Source organism: Pinus tabuliformis, chromosome 4_2 (genome assembly GCF_031772625.1).
Source record: "Pinus tabuliformis cultivar Carrire ecotype Pingquan chromosome 4_2, CPIR1, whole genome shotgun sequence".
Classification (NCBI taxonomy): Eukaryota; Viridiplantae; Streptophyta; class Pinopsida; order Pinales; family Pinaceae; genus Pinus; species Pinus tabuliformis.
In genome coordinates this window covers 762,010,431-762,021,636 of record NC_142304.1, presented here as the reverse complement: position 1 = coordinate 762,021,636, position 11,206 = coordinate 762,010,431, and the positions used below count along the sequence as shown (strand labels likewise).

The 11,206-nt window shown below is 41.6% G+C and overlaps 1 protein-coding gene across 1 annotated transcript; it reads right to left on the bottom strand.

Annotated features, from left to right (window-relative positions):
- Positions 1–1,394: 1,394 nt before the first annotated feature.
- Positions 1,395–2,369, bottom strand: LOC149171831 (uncharacterized). Its single transcript, XM_089426098.1, has 3 exons — positions 1,777–2,369; positions 1,564–1,645; positions 1,395–1,468 (listed from the first exon to the last, which is right to left on the bottom strand). The coding sequence occupies exons 1-3, from the start codon at positions 2,035–2,037 to the stop codon at positions 1,395–1,397; spliced, it is 417 nt and encodes a 138-aa protein (XP_089282224.1). The 5' UTR covers positions 2,038–2,369.
- Positions 2,370–11,206: the final 8,837 nt, after the last annotated feature.

The following is an 11,206-nucleotide window of genomic DNA, read 5'->3' as shown; positions in this document are numbered from 1 at the left end:
TGCATTCTCTAATCTAGTTATTGAATAAAGAACAGGTATTGAGGTGTACCGACAGGACATAGAACTTGTATTACTTTCCTTTAGTTACTGTGTTATGGTAACCAGGTTAATGCATACAGATTTAGAGATGTTTGTAAATGAAAATGTGTGACTGTGGTCACCTCTGTAAAATGTATTAACAACTAAGGGTTGTACAGTTACATTGCGCTCAGAATAGAGTCAAATCTTAGAGCTGTTGAGGCGGTATGGAAGACCGCATCAAAATATCAGTGAGGAAAAACCAGAGAACAAAGTAAAATAGAACCCTTAAGAATGAAATGACATCGAGCTGAATGGTCTGGAAATGCTTGGTATAAACCGAGTTAGATAAACACAGTCAACTAGCGCGGAACTAGCGCTGTGCATAAACAATAACGTTATATAAGCCAATGATATGGTATGAGAACTAAACTGTGTAGAACAATTTATTAAATTAACACTGTATAAACTAGACATAATGGTATAATCGAAATGCTGTATACACGAAGCATTAAAGCATGAACAAAATGCTGTATAAGCAGGAAATATCATATAAAAATCAATACTGTATAAGTGAAGATATTATTACGGAAACAGTGCTGTAAAGAGAAGTATTGTGCAGTTAATAACACGATGCAAGCCAAGCCATGTTAACAGACCCGGATGAGGGTTTACATCCTATGTAACAGACCTGAAAAGTAGCTAATCATAACGAAACAAGCAGCCAAATACATAATTCCAAGATAAGGTCAACAATACGAAAATGCGACATGAATATTAAACATGTAGTAACCCTGGCATTCAAGGGTCAATGTAAATGACTGTTCGCGGAGAGGCAGACACTACGCTCATATACCGAGCGCAGGACTACCTCAATATCGCTTTTAAATACATATGAAATGGAAAGAGTCTTGCATGAACCGAACGTATGTGAAACCATCGAGATTATACCATAATAATGCATACTGTAGTAAACCCATAAAGTTCTATGAATCTATTGAGTAAACAGGAAGATGAGCATACAGTAGAACACACTGAATATAAATCTTTCCATATGAACCGGCAATATAAGAACAAAATGACCATTTAGGAACATTGATAGATTCTGTGAATCGAAAGCAAGTATCCATTAAAAAACTGAGAAACGTTATCATAGCCGTGAGAAGTCCAGGTATGGGAGACAACGGTAAACCGCAAAATGATGCAACCATTATAAAGTAACTGAGCTTCATATAACTGTTAATAGCTCGAGAGAGCTTCCAAAATATACAGACAATGACCCTTTAAGGTCTGAAACCCTAGCTCAAATCAAATGTACAGAAATATAAGAAGATGGCGTGGAAGCCATGAGCAGTACCTAACTAAACCCTAAGGGCTCACGCGGGACAGGCCCGGCATGGAGAGGCCGCCTGTATAAGCGCAACCAGGGTTTGAAACAAGGTAATCGGACCTGAGACAGGTAAGCAGAAACCATAAGCCATGTCTCAGCCAGAATTCGTCGCATACAACATCACATTAAGCCATTAACCAAGGAAAGGCCAGTACACGGGGTAGGCATACCTGTAAGTTTTGCTAATCGCCAAATCCTCCTGCACGCTGTAGGAAAAGCTGTGGATGGCAAACTGACCTGTACATAACCCACATGGTGAACATTCGGACACAGTTAGAATATGCAGAGGGTTACAAAGAATACCAAAAACGTAACTGAGAGCTGACTGTAAATATGAATACCAGATTGACAACAGAAGCATCCTTTACCTGAACAGCAAGGTAGGAACCGGGAGGTTGCAGAGAAGTCTGTCGAAGTGATGGAGGAGCTCGGCTGCAGCGGTGGAGTGCAAATGAACCCAGTCCGACGAACCCGGTGACTATATATCGATTTCCAAACCCTAAATAAATCTGAGCCGTTCGATGAGGTTGAGAGATCTCCATCGTTGGTTTAGGCGGGAGCACCTGGCGCGAAACCCAGTGTGGGTCAACCCTCCGCAAGGCACATGACTTCACGTGAAGTTGAGCCATCTGGCCACGGAAAAGGGTGAGCTGGGTTCCCACTTACTCACCACCTGGCACTTAACACATATAACGAGCCGGGTATGACAGCAAGACTTCCCAAACACATTAATGATACCCAAACATTAGCAAGGCGGTAAGTCCATGTTCCATGGGCATGGGTATTAGTTAAGGTTTTACATAAACAGTGATAAGCGTATATAAATGTAGGTATATGCGTAAAGGTCTGGCGAAGACTATAGGTAATTGTTTAACTTATTTAGTTAGGGAGAGTGGGTTAATGAATTGACCCCCCACCTTACACAATTTTTTTTTAATTATGCATTTTAAGTTAATGAGGTCGTGACAATGTGGTATCAGAGCCAGAGGTTTCAAAACTGTGGCCTCTGGAGCAGCAAAACCCAGTTGAAAAAAATATATATATATATTTTCATTACACAGTGCTTACCTGAGGAAGTAATAAATTCAGCTAAATTGATTTCCTTGTTTATCAATTAGGAAATTGACACAGAAAACGACAATCTGCTAGCAGTCAACAAGTAAGATGGAGGAAATGCAGGGAGCAGGCAGCGTCCCTCAGGAAAATCCAGAGCTGTGGATACAGCTTGGTGCTGAGACACGCAGTACCAATCTGGCGATATTGCAGACTGTTCAAGAACTGAAAAGTGAGATGGCGCGTCTGCGAGAAGACAACGCGCGATTAACAGTGGAGCAAGAAAGAATATTAAAGAGTCTGTCAGATAAACAAAATCCACCACTAGCCAATCCCAGTGCGGAACAGCAAAGGGGAACTGAAGAGCGGGATTACGCACCTGAGATTTCAGAGGAGAAGGAAGACCATTCTGACAATGTACTAGAGCAGCAGACCTCAAAGAGACAGAAAATGGAATTACAGGGAGAATTCCGGAAAATCAAACCTCCACTTTTCGATGGAGAGCAGGAAGAAGCGGCAGAGGCTTGGTTAATAAACATTAACAAGTATTTCCAACTGTATGAATATGATCAAAATCTGAAGGCGCGGCTGGCCATTTTCCAGCTACAGGGTAAAGCAACCTTGTGGTGGGAAGAGATTAAAATTGTAAAAGGAGTGAGTGAGCAGAACATCACTTGGGAAAAGTTCCAGAAATACTTTAAGGAGAGATATCTAACCGAGCATTTTTATGATGAGAAGGCACGGGAATTCCATGATTTACGACTGGGACAACAGTCCATGGATGAATTCATTAACCGCTTCACTTCCCTGCTTCGCTATGTGCCATATATCAAAGAAGAAAAGGCCAAAGTGCAGAGATTTGTGAGCAGCCTACCAGCCTATATAAGGGAACGAATAGAGTTTGACAATCCCCGAACCATGGACGAGGCAATTCGTAAGGCAAGAATTTGTTACCAACAGAATAAACAGAAAGGAGATATTTCAAGCAAAAAATGGAATGACAGAAAAAGCAACAGAGTTGCTGGTAATAACAAAGGAAGTCGTGGAAATGGTGGTAAGAGTGCTGGAAAGGGGCAGTTTAACAGGAATACAACTAAGGGTACCTTCCGGGCCAAGCCAAGTGAAAGCAGAGTTAGTGAACCGCCTGCCAGATCAGAGATTGAAGGAACCAGACCTCTAGTCCAGTGTTGGGGATGTGGAGGACCGCATTATGTTAAAAACTGCCCGCAGCGTAAAGGAGTCGACCAAATATCTCAGATCCACGAAGCCTCAACCATTGGGGATGTGGCACGCAGCGTACCAAGAATTAACGCAGCCTTGGAGGACCGGCAAGCGGAATACCAATCGACTATGGTGGAGTTTGAAGGTAAGATCTCAAACCTTTCTATAGATGTTCTTATTGATCCAGGAGCTACCTTAAGTTATGTTAGCCCAAAAGTAGTGGAACATTGTAAGCTATCTTCGGAAAGGTTCAAAAACCCATGGTTGGTATAGTTAGCTACGGGTGCCAAGAGACGGGTTCTAGCTAAAATTAATAACTGTTCCTTAAGCATAGCTGGACAGCCAATAACAGCAGACCTGAATGTACTTCCATTAGGATCTTATGACATCCTGATTGGTATGGATTGGTTGGAAAAGCATTGGTCCCTAGTAAACTGCAAAACCAAAACCATTTATTACAAGGATGATTTGGGGCAGCAACAAGAATTGCAGGGGATTAAACACCCTGTCCAGATTCGGCCTATCACTGCTTCTCAGTTAGCTAAGTGCCTTAGAAAGAAATGTCAGATCTACGCCATTCAAGTTGGTTATGCAAACCAGAAAGATAAGATGTCTGCATTAGGCAATATCCCAGTGGTGCAGGAATTCGTAGATGTTTTTCCTGAAGAGGTACCAGGGCTGCCCCCAAAGAGGGACATAGACTTTACTATAGAGTTAATACCGGGAGCAACACCAGTATCACGGGCACCATACCGAATGAGCGTACCAGAGTTAACAGAGTTGAAGATGCAACTACAAGAGCTGTTGGATAAACAGTACATACATCCCAGTGTATCACCATGGGGAGCTCCAGTATTATTTGTGAAAAAGAAAGATGGCACCCTACGTATGTGTATAGACTATCGACAGCTGAATAAGCTCATGGTCAAAAACAAGTATCCCTTACCCAGGATAGATGAACTCTTTGATCAAGTGAAAGGGGCAAAAGTATTTTCTAAGATCGGTCTGCAATCTGGTTATCATCAGATCAGGATTAAAGATGAGGACATCGCTAAAACCGCCTTCAGGACACGCTATGGGCACTACGAATTTGTAGTGCTACCTTTCGGTTTGACCAATGCACCTGCCACCTTCATGTGTATGATGAACAGCGTGTTCCACCGATTTTTGGACTAGTTTGTGCTGATATTTATAGATGATATTCTGATATATTCTCGTTCTCAAGAGGAACACGAAGAACACCTGAGGATGGTGTTACAAACTCTTCGAGAACACCAGCTATACGCTAAGTTCAGTAAATGTGATTTCTTCAAGGAGGAAATCCAGTATTTGGGCCATGTGATCACTAAAGAAGGAATTGCAGTAGACCCTGAGAAAATAAAAACTATTATGGAATGGTCCATACCCAAAGATGTTGCTGATATCAGATCTTTTATGGGGTTAGCTGGCTATTACCGGAGGTTTGTGGAAGGCTTTTCTAGGATAGCCTATCCTATCACCTCATTGCAGAAAAAGGGGAAGATATTTAGGTGGACATCAGAATGTCAGCAGAGCTTTGACCGATTGAAGCATTTACTCACCACTGCACCCATCCTAAGTATAGCTGATCCTAATAAGGATTATGTGGTGTGCACCGATGCAAGCAAGGAGGGTGTGGGAGGAGTATTAATGCAGGAAGGAAAAGTAATAGCCTATGAATCAAGGAAGCTAAAGGAGCATGAGCAGAGATACTCTGCATATGATCTGGAATTAACAGCTGTTATTCATGTGCTGAAAATGTGGAGACATTACCTCCTAGGGAGGAAATTCCTGTTGTTAACTGATCATCACAGTTTGACACATTATTTCAGCCAACCTACCTTGAATGCAAGACAAGGCCGTTGGGCAGATTTCCTAAGTGGGTTTGATTTCGAAATAAAGCATTTAAAGGGCAAAGAAAACCGAGTGGCTGATGCGCTAAGTCGAAAGATTCATTGTTTATGTGAACTATCAGTCAGCAAGTGGCAGAATTCGCTGGTTGAACAAATAAGAACAGCAGCAAGTCGCGATTCTGAATACCAGCACTTAAAACAGCAGGTACAACAAGCTGTTAAGGAAAGATTACAGCAAGGATATACACTAGATAGCGATGGAATGTTGTGTTTCAATAAGAAATTATATGTGCCTGATTCAAATGACCTTAAAAGGCTGATTTTAGATGAGTTCCATATCAGCCACTACACTGGCTACCCAGGGTACCAAAAGATGGTCACGGCACTCAAGAAGATTATTGGCCAGGAATGAAGAAACAGGTAGTTGAGTACCTGGCGCGGTGTTTAGAATGCCAGCAAATTAAGGCAGAACATCAGCATCCAGCCGGACTGCTACAGCCTTTGCCTATTCCGGAGTGGAAATGGGAAACCATTTCCATGGATTTCGTAACTGGGTTGCCACGAACAAAGAAGGGTAATGACTCTATCATGGTAGTGGTTGACAAATTGAGTAAGGCAGCACACTTTATACCTGTGCAGTCCACTTACAAGGCGGTACAAATTGCTCACCTCTTTATGCAAAATGTGTTTCGATTGCATGGGCTGCCAAAGGTAATTATATCGGACCGAGATGTGAAATTCACTTCCACTTTTTGGAGGACACTGTTTGCTGAGTTGGGTACTCAGCTGAACTTTAGCACAACCTACCACCCGCAGACCGACGGTCAAACTGAGCGAGTTAATCAAGTGTTGGAAGACATGTTGAGGGCGTATGTGATGCTGAAACCAGGCCAATGGGAAGAGTTTTTACATCTGGTCGAATTTGCATATAACAATGGTTATCACACTTCAACCCAGCTAAGTCCTTTTGAAGTCCTGTATGGACGAAAGTGTCGCACACCCTCAAGTTGGGGTGGACCTGAAGACAAGCTGAGTTTGGGTCCAGAAATGCTTAAAGACATGGAGGATATGGTGAAAAGAGTGCGTGCAAACTTAAAGGCTGCACAAGATAGACAGAAAAGCTTTGCGGACAGGAAAAGAAGATTCACAGAGTATAAGGTGGGTGACCATGTGTTTGTGAGGATTCAAACCAGAAGGAGCACACTGCAGTGGAGTGGGTGCGCAAAACTGGCACCTCGATATTTTGGACCTTTTCAAATCTTGGCTAGAGTGGGGCCAGTGGCCTACCAACTCGCCTTGCCAAGTCATATTAGGATTCACAATGTGTTTCATGTTTCTGTCCTAAAGAAATATGTATATGACCCTAAACATGTTATCCGATGGCAAGATGTGCGGGTAAGAATTAATCCGGTTGTTTTGATTATGCAGCTATAATCAATAGGAAACTGATTAAAGGTATGGTTTTCTGCAGGTCGAACCGGAAGGCGAGGTCCTGGTCGAACCACAGAGCATTCTCGACCGGAGAGAAGTGCGGCTGCGGAAACGGGTTATTACCCAAGTTAAAGTGCTGTGGCAGCACTATGGGCCTGAGGAGGCTACATGGGAGGACGAGGAACTCATTAGAAAAGCTTATCCAAATTTATTTAATGGGGATAGACATCGGGACGATGTCCAATCCCAGGGGGGGAGATGTAATGACCCCGGTAACTTGTAATTCTGAAATACTTACTGTGGTAAGAAACTGTATGAGTGGTTACTCATTATTTTTGAATGACACTATTAATGAGGAAGTTGTTATATTAGATTATTTTTACATGTGTATGTTCTTGAAATGCTGGCAGCCTCCTGGTGGAGGATTTTCTATTTTAAGAAGATCAGTTAGAAAAATGAATAAACTGCTTCTCACCCAAGGAAAAGTCCTGGGAAGGAAAACCTCTGGGCTGTTGAGGAACAGACAAAGAGAAGATTTCCAGTGAGGAGAGCAGATAGAGAAAAGGGGGTTAAGTCTGGTAGAGACCAGATAACCCAGCACAGTAGTGCATGTGTCTTGTTGAGGGCTGCAGGCCTGCAAGACGGCTCGGGGGGAGAATCCAGCGGAAACTGGATCTCAAGGTTGGGAGGATAAGAGCAAAAACGTTGCAGGTGACCTCTGAAAGTAAGGACATCGATAGCGGGAATACCCAGGTATGCATTCTCTAATCTAGTTATTGAATAAAGAACATGTATTGAGGTGTACCGACAGGACATAGAACTTGTATTACTTTCCTTTATTTACTGTGTTATGGTAACCAGGTTAATGCATACAGATTTAGAGATGTTTGTAAATTAAAATGTGTGACTGTGGTCACCTCTGTAAAACTGTATTAACAACTAAGGGTTGTACAGTTACATTGCGCTCAGAATAGAGTCAAATCTTAGAGCTGTTGAGGCGGTATGGAAGACCGCATCAAAATATCAGTGAGGAAAAACCAGAGAACAAAGTAAAACAGAACCCTTAAGAATGAAATGACATCGAGCTGAATGGTCTGGAAATGCTTGGTATAAACCGAGTTAGATAAACACAGTCAACTAGCGCGGAACTAGCGTTGTGCATAAACAATAACGTTATATAAGCCAATGATATGGTATGAGAACTAAACTGTGTAGAACAATTTATTAAATTAACACTGTATAAACTAGACAGAATGGTATAATCGAAATGCTGTATACACGAAGCATTAAAGCATGAACAAAATGCTGTATAAGCAGGAAATATCATATAAAAATCAATACTGTATAAGTGAAGATATTATTACAGAAACAGTGCTGTAAAGAGAAGTATTGTGCAGTTAATAACACGGTGCAAGCCAAGCCATGTTAACAGACCCGGATGAGGGTTTACATCCTATGTAACAGACCTGAAAAGTAGCTAATCATAACGAAACAAGCAGCCAAATACATAATTCCAAGATAAGGTCAACAATACGAAAATGCGACATGAATATTAAACATGTAGTAACCCTGGCATTCAAGGGTCAATGTAAATGATTGTTCGCGGAGAGGCAGACACTACGCTCATATACCGAGCGCAGGACTACCTCAATATCGCTTTTAAATACATATGAAATGGAAAGAGTCTTGCATGAACCGAACGCATGTGAAACCATCGAGATTATACCATAATAATGCATACTGTAATAAACCCATAAAGTTCTATGAATCTATTGAGTAAACAGGAAGATGAGCATACAGTAGAACACACTGAATATAAATCTTTCCATATGAACCGGCAATATAAGAACAAAATGACCATTTAGGAACATTGATAGATTCTGTGAATCGAAAGCAAGTATCCATTAAAAAACTGAGAAACGTTATCATAGCCGTGAGAAGTCCAGGCATGGGAGACAGCGGTAAACCGCAAAATGATGCAACCATTATAAAGTAACTGAGCTTCATATAACTGTTAATAGCTCGAGAGAGCTTCCAAAATATACAGACAATGACCCTTTAAGGTCTGAAACCCTAGCTCAAACCAAATGTACAGAAATATAAGAAGATGGCGTGGAAGCCATGAGCAGTACCTAACTAAACCCTAAGGGCTCACGCGGGACAGGCCCGGCATGGAGAGGCCGCCTGTATAAGCGCAACCAGGGTTTGAAACAAGGTAATTGGACCTGAGACAGGTAAGTAGAAACCATAAGCCATGTCTCAGCCAGAAGTCGTCGCATACAACATCACATTAAGCCATTAACCAAGGAAAGGCCAGTACACGGGGTAGGCATACCTGTAAGTTTCGCTAATCGCCAAATCCTCCTGCACGTTGTAGGAAAAGCTGTGGATGGCAAACTGACCTGTACATAACCCACATGGTGAACATTCGGACACAGTTAGAATATGCAAAGGGTTACAAAGAATACCAAAAACGTAACTGAGAGCTGACTGTAAATATGAATACCAGATTGACAACAGAAGCATCCTTTACCTGAATAGCAAGGTAGGAACCGGGAGGTTGCAGAGAAGTCTGTCGAAGTGATGGAGGAGCTCGGCTGCAGCGGTGGAGTGCAAATGAACCCAGTCCGACGAACCCGGTGACTATATATCGATTTCCAAACCCTAAATAAATCTGAGTTGTTCGATGAGGTTGAGAGATCTCCATCGTTGGTTTAGGCGGGAGCACCTGGCGCGAAACCCAGTGTGGGTCAACCCTCCGCAAGGCACATGACTTCACGTGAAGTTGAGCCATCTGGCCACGGAAAAGGGTGAGCGGGGTTCCCACTTACTCACCACCTGGCACTTAACACATATAATGAGCCGGGTATGACAGCAAGACTTCCCAAACACATTAATGATACCCAAACATTAGCAAGGCGGTAAGTCCATGTTCCATGGGCATGGGTATTAGTTAAGGTTTTACATAAACAGTGATAAGCGTATATAAATGTAGGTATATGCGTAAAGGTCTGGCGAAGACTATAGGTAATTGTTTAAATTATTTAGTTAGGGAGAGTGGGTTAATGAATTGACCCCCCACCTTACACAATTTTTTTTTAATTATGCATTTTAAGTTAATGAGGTCGTGATACTCAGGTTCTGCAATCGTTCCAAATCCTAGGTTACGATTTGCGGTCGGCCACTTCATGCCGGAACCTGTATTTCATTTAACTTATTTAGGCTTAAGTAGAATGTGGCTCCTGGCATATATGCCGATTGATGTATGTACATTTGGTTAAGGGTTCACGGCCTCCATGCCTGAACTGGTTTAAATCGAAATCTGTATATTTACCCCAAATTGTTTCTCATGCTTTTAAATGTTTAATAGAACTTCTCAGCTCGTCGTTTTTGATTTATGAACATTTATATGGCACTTATCGGTTCTCAGGTCCTTCAATATATGTTGTTTTTGCTGTACCCATCAGGGGTTAATCATATGACTTAATGTTATTGCATTTCCTTTATTCCTCTGTGGATACAATGTTTATATTTCTATGCTCTGTCGAGTTGTATCAAAGCCGTCATTGCCTTATACGCCATCCATCTTGTTTAGAATAGCATGCTTTCAGCTTGTTTAATGCTAAGTTTAATGTTATTTCTCTGGTTACCGTGAGTTAATGTGCTATAAGGTTTTCTAAGCAGTCATACGCATTTGGTTCGTTACAAGGTTTATTATGCAATCATATGCCTTGATTTGTTATATATATATCTATACCAACACAGGGTACGCGGCCGTTTCCCACAGCTGCGTTATACCCTGAAATGACACAATGTTTGACTTTCAGTTATTATTTGTAAGGGTTTACTGGTGCGTTTAGCCGGATGAGTCCTGGCGTAGCATAACATGATAACCCAGTTGATTGCTTTCATACATGATTAAAATGTAATGATATATTCGAACCCTTGGTATAGGGGTTTGTTTTGTTTCTTGTCTATTCACTGCTTCGTTATCAATATTTACAGCACGGGTATTTCAGCTATATCTCTCTACTGTTTTGATAGTTTCAAATGTATCTTTCACTGTTCTGGCTAGGCGCCATGCCGTAGCTAGATACCGTGCCGTGTAATGCTGTTCATTTATACTATTCATAACTATCTTGTACACTTCTGCTGTCTTTCAGGGTCACACTAGGGTTTCATACTGTTATATATATATATATATATATATATATATATATAT

Bases quoted from the DNA above. Each gene is read 5' to 3' on its own strand.
- LOC149171831 (XM_089426098.1), bottom strand. From the start codon at position 2,037: ATGGCTCAACTTCACGTGAAGTCATGTGCCTTGCGGAGGGTTGACCCA. The intron at 1,646-1,776 runs GTAAAGGATGCT...GGTTATGTACAG, and splicing joins GTTCCTACCTTGCTGTTCAG to GTCAGTTTGCCATCCACAGC. The intron at 1,469-1,563 runs GTACTGGCCTTT...TACCTGTCTCAG, and splicing joins TACAGGTATGCCTACCCCGT to GTCCGATTACCTTGTTTCAA.